General features: G+C 38.9%; 1 protein-coding gene across 1 annotated transcript in view; it reads right to left on the reverse strand.

The window, feature by feature from the left end:
- The window catches only part of LOC102246618 (phospholipid-transporting ATPase FetA), an 82,954-nt gene that overhangs the window by 20,101 nt on the left and 56,962 nt on the right, over positions 1-5,891 (reverse strand). The window contains exons 15-17 of the mRNA XM_005883994.2: positions 5,019-5,227; positions 3,169-3,212; positions 727-892 (exon numbers count right to left, since the gene is read on the reverse strand). Coding sequence (XP_005884056.1) covers positions 727-892; positions 3,169-3,212; positions 5,019-5,227 — 419 coding nt within the window. The remainder of the gene's footprint in view (positions 1-726; positions 893-3,168; positions 3,213-5,018; positions 5,228-5,891) is intronic.

Consider the following 5,891-nt stretch of genomic DNA (forward strand, 5'->3'; position numbering starts at 1 on the left):
CTGCAGGGAGGCTTTTGCTGGATAGCCTAAGGCAGAGGCTAGATTAGCACCTCCCTAGAGATCCAGGAGCCAATGTACCCAGAGGTCAGAGTGGGACCATCCAGTTTGCAGCTCCGTGGAAACATAAAGGACACACCCAGGGGGCAGACTCAGTGAGCACCAAAGCCCCATTGAAGCAAGTCTTGCCCCAGAGGGGTGTCTCCAACACAGAAGTTCTCCCACTGCAGACACAGCTGATTCTCACAGCCAATTGGCCTGGAGGTCAATTCCTCCCAGTGATACCTACAACATCAAGTGAATAATCTGATGAACAGAATGAACAGGTGATTATAATAGAATCAGGGGCATAGAAAGGGAGTGGACTGACTATTCTTGGGGGGGAAAGGGGTGAGGGGGATTCGGGAAGAAACTGGACAAAAATCGTGCACCTATGGATGAGGACAGTGGGTGGGGAGTGAGGAAGGAGGGTGGGGTGGGAACTAGGTGGAGGGGAGTTATGGGGGGAAAAAAGAGGAGCAACTGTAATAATCTGAACAATAAAGATTTAATTAAAAAAAATAAAAGCAATGGAAAAAATATCTTCAGGTGAGGATTAAAAATAATAATAATAAACATTAAAAAAGAAAGTTCTTTCTTAGACTAAGAAAGATAACGAACCACCCCCACCTCCAACCAGCCTAGACTCTTACATATTCTCAGTTCGTGAGGCTTTGGGCCTCTTCTCACCTTCCACTTTCTCCTCTGCCATGACAGTATGACACAATGCGAGTGAGCGGAAAAACAAGTGCACCCAAGGATCTCCCCTTTTTACTGCATCCACCAACGTCTTGTCATAAAATGAAAACTTAGGATCAGCCAGTTTGTTGTAGCTGAAGCTGACCTTTTCTGTTTTCTGGAACACATAAGCCAGAACAAACTTCTCAGCAGCAGCTTGACACTTTGTAAAAGGTCAATTTGGGAGCAATTTCTGTAACGTGATAAGAACGCTTAGGAAGATGGGAAGAGAAAAGCAAGATAAATGGAGGAGACGCTGTGCTGGTTCCTAAGGCCTTTTTAGCTCTGACCTGGACCACCCATTCATTTGGGCCAGGAAGATTCATCCCACAGGAGACAAGCTGAGCACTGCTTGGCAGACCCTTCTTACTCCCTTTCTCCCCCAGCTACCCCGAATGATCAATGGCCAGCTTCAGTCTCTACTCTTCCAAGTCCCAAATCCATGATAATCAAACCTGAGGACAGGAGGGGACAACTGTGCACTATTAGTAAATGGTATCTGGAAAAAGTGTTGTCTGTGGCTGTCCTCTGCCTGATTTGGGGAGCTGGGAATAGAACTGAGTTCTGATATCACTATGGTATCAGGTGAGTGATATCACTGTGTTACATTATTCTGATTTAACTCCACAAGGGCGCTAGAGAAGAATACTGCAAGATAGAGGCAAGCCTGCATTGCAAGAACTCTTCAGTACATACCACTTGTTTCAGATTTCATTTTAAACCATTTTACTTGACTTGCCAGCATACCTGACTCCTTTCTGCTTCTAACCCACATGGTCCTTGACTTTGCTTCAGTCTTTGGACTTAATATTAATTACCATTTTCCTGGCTATGACCTTGGTTCCTATAGATAGACATGCCTCTCATTCTCCATTTCAGCGAGGCTGCTGGTAGCCACCTTGGGTAAACATTTTTTTTTTCTTCCTGGTTTAATTTGACCCTGAGGCTCTTTCATCTCCTGGAGTGTGATATTAACAGATTTCTCCAGTCCATACTAGAACTCTCAAGGATATTTCTCCAGTTCTTTGTAGTTGTGGTACTACTTGGGCTGGGATCCAATATGTCAAGTACAGACAAACACAGTTGTCCTGCTGATGCTATGTTGGGGTAAGGGGAGTTTGTAGTGAGCTATATGGGCTTTTTTTCTATATCCCATATAGAAAGAGTTTTGTCATTGCAGTAAGGAAATATGGTCAGGTCCAATGCCAAGCCCTAGACCTGGCCAACCACAGTTATAAACTCTGGGAAGTTTGTGGGTTCAGTAATTTAAGATAAATCATTATATAGCATCTTCTGAGGCTTTTCTAGAATTGGGTTCTTGTACTGGCACATTCTTTAAAATTAGAAGCTGGTGAGTGATGAGAGATAAACTGAAGAGGCAGGCATGAGGCTGATCTGCATTAGTACGTGAACAGGCAGTTCACAAAATAACTTTAAATGGGTAATAAACTGATCGGGAAGGAAAATAAACATAAAAATGGTTCAACCTGATTAGTAATCAAAGAAAGGTAAATTAAATGAGATATCATTTTTCACCAATTAAATTTCTAAATATTAAAACACTGTTAATAGCCAGTATTGACAAAGATAGGGGGGAAAAGGAATTTTCATATATTATATTTTGATTATATTTTGATGTAATCTATCTGAAGGGCAATATGGCAATATTAAAATGTGGCTACCCTTTGATCAACCAATTTCACTTCTAAGACTTTATTCCAATGACATATTTATCAGAAGAGGAGACAAAAATGTGTGCATCGGGTGTTTACCACAATGCTATTTATAATAGCAAAACAAAATGGAATAAAAATAGGTCTTGTTAAATTAAGGTATATCAATATAATTGGATACAACACTCATTCAAAATGACGATGCAGACTTTAATGACGTGGAAAGAGGACCACAATATAGTGTTAAGTGAATAGAAAGAGGTTGAAAATAGCCTGTATGCTATGATCTTTTCTCCTTTCCTCCCTTTCTCTCTTTCTTCTTATCTATCTATCTATCTATCTATCTATCATATCTAGATTTATATATATGTGTATACATAGGAAAGCATATGTTACATTGGTTACCTAAACTGGATTAAATGATCTTAACTTTTTTCTTCAGAGATTTCTGTATTGTTTGAAATTTTTTTAAATTGAGCAAAGATTTTTTTTTAACAGAAATACCGCCCCCCCATAAAGCCATTTTCATTTTAAAACACAAACCCAAATCTCCTCAAATAAACATAGGTCATTTATATAATGCTTTCTATTATTATGGGGCCAATAAAAGCTTTAATATTTCTGGGACTAAGGGACTCCCAACTTGTGTTAAGATGCTATTGTATACCAAGGCCTCACTCAGTTCCCATATGCATTGTCACAGGGAACTGTAATCACTCACCTCAGAGATTTCCACCCTCTGTCCAAACCTGTCATAGACAGCACCTGTTAGCAAGTAAAAAGAGCAGAGACTTGACAAGGGTTTTAAATAACAGTTTAATGGTTTTTTTTTTGTGGTAAAATATATATAACATAAAATATGCCATTTTAAACACTTTTAGTGTACAATTCAGTGGCATTAATTACATTCATAATGTTGTGCAACAATCACCATTATATATCCAAAACTTTTCCAGCATCCTACACAGAATCTCCCCATTCCTCCCCATTCCCAGACCTAGGTAACTTCTAATGTACTTTCTATAAATTTGCCTATTCTATATATTACAAAGAATCATACAATATTTCCTTTTGTGTCTGGCTTATTTCATTCAGCATAATGTTTTAAAGACCATCCATGTTGTACCATGTGTCAGAACTTCATTACCTTTTTTTATTGTTGACTTTACTTTTTATGACTAACATTCCATTGTATGGATATACCACAATTTGTTTTCCATTCATCTGTTTATGCACACAGGAGTTGTTTCTACTATTGGGCTATTATGCATAGTACTGTAATGAGTACTAACATATATCTATCTGGTTGAATTCTGTTTTCAATTTTTTGGGGTATATACCTAGGAATGAAGTGACTGGGTTATATGGTAATTTAAAGGAGGATTTTTAAAAGCTTTTTTCTTTTGATTCTATCATCCTAGACTTGCAGTCAAGCTGCCTGGAATCCACTCAGGCCACCTAGTCCTCAGTGCTACAGGAAGCTTCCTTCCTCAAGCCAACAGTAAGAAGAAGGTATCTGCTTGGGTCCCAACTCTTATTCCTTAAATGAGAGTGAGGTGAGGCTGGAAGTTAGTCACTGGATCTATGAGAGACTTCATACCTCAGGAAGCCCTCCAATCAGAAAAGTTACCTAGGAGAGATTTGAAAATAGAACTAGAATGTTTAGGATCTAGGTCAGTCGATAGTACAGACAGAATGGGGGTGGGAGACGTCCTGAGGCCAAGCACAGAAACACCCATGATCCTTTTCAACCTTATCTAGTATATGGTATGGTCTTACAATAAGCCAGAGAATAAGATCCTCACCCAAATCAATTCATCCAAAAATAAACCTTGTTTGACAGGGGTAATAAGAAATATTAGAGTGCTAGCTTTCTTTTAAATTTAAAAATTTTAATTATTTTTTAGTTGAGGAGAAATTCATGTAACACACAAATAATCATTTCAAAGTGTACAATTCAGGGGCATTTAGTGCATTCACAATATTGTGCACCTACCACATCTCTCTAGTTTCAAAGTTTTTTCATCATCCCAGAAGACATCACACAGGCTCTAGCTTTTTAGATGTGATTGCCTATCTCTGCTAGTTAGTGCACTGGGCATGAATGTTCACATAAAAACAAGCTTATGCTTAAGGCATGAAATAAATGAGGAATGGGGCATGGAAGATACTGAGCAAACTCTGACTACACTTTGATGGCTTCTCTCAAGATTGTTTATTGGCCTAAGGGAAAATCCAGAAATTAGCAGCTTCAGTAATATGCTGATTTCTCTATCTGATTTAATATGAGTGTGAACTAACATTCCAAGAAATCAGAAATTCCTTGGGATAGAGAATAAGTTTGTATATCTTGATATTTCCAATGTCTAACATGATGGTTTGCATCTACAAGGTACAAATTAAATACTTTTGAATAGAACTGAATGGGCTAAGTGATCTTTACGTTTTATCTAGTGAATAGAGAAGGCTATGAGAATAAGAGGCAAATGTGAATTTAGAGCTTGATTATTCTTGAAAACAATCTGTAAAGTAGTTCTCTAGGACTCAGGAAAAACAAGAAGACATGCATACCATATAGTCTCCCATAGATGGAACACTTGTTGAAAACCATGATGTTCCTAGTCAGGGTCCCTGTTTTGTCTGAGAACACATATTTGACCTGGCCGAGCTCCTCATTAAGAGTGGTGGTACAAGCCTGTGCTGGTGTGTTCTTTGGTGCATAAAACATCTTCTGATCGCAGTTGATATAGAAACTGTTGCCCAATCTTATTATCTCAACACTAAGGAGAAAGCAAGAAAAGAAGGGTCCTGGATCAGAGTAGGACAAACAAATACATTATCCTGGTTTCCTTACTAGTCCTGTGGTAGGCCAGGGCCAGCATCTGAAAATCATATCAGAGCATCTTCCTTGGGAATTTACAATCAATCTTGGATCACAGGACCCTTGCCACCAGCCAACCCATTGTAATTCTGACTTTGACCATTATCACACAAGGCATTACCATCTGGATCCAGAGATACTTGATTACTTTTGCTGGGCATTTCCCTTTTCACTCTTTCTTCTTCTAAAACATACCTAGAAAAAGTCACAAATTTTGAACTTCCGCAGTCATGCAAGGCCTGCAAGAGCTAATTTATAGAAGGCTTAGGCTTCATTAGATGACTATTGCTGCTGTCATGTAAACCCATTGGTGAGGGAGAGAGAGAAACTTGACACTCAGAGCTTTGTTGTTCAGAAGAAGGAGGGAAGGATCAATGAAAATTGGAAACAGGAGAAACCAAGATGGTGGCATAGGTAAACACCGGAAATTGCTGCCTCCCACAACAAATTCAAAAATACAACTAAAAGACAAAACAGACATCATCCAGAACTACAGGAAGGCTGGCTGAGTGGAAATTCTACAACTAGAAGGAAAGAGAAAAGCACACTGAGACTCAGAGGAG

The sequence above is a fragment of the Myotis brandtii genome, unplaced genomic scaffold (assembly GCF_000412655.1).
Source record: "Myotis brandtii unplaced genomic scaffold, ASM41265v1 scaffold806, whole genome shotgun sequence".
Taxonomy (NCBI): domain Eukaryota; kingdom Metazoa; phylum Chordata; class Mammalia; order Chiroptera; family Vespertilionidae; genus Myotis; species Myotis brandtii.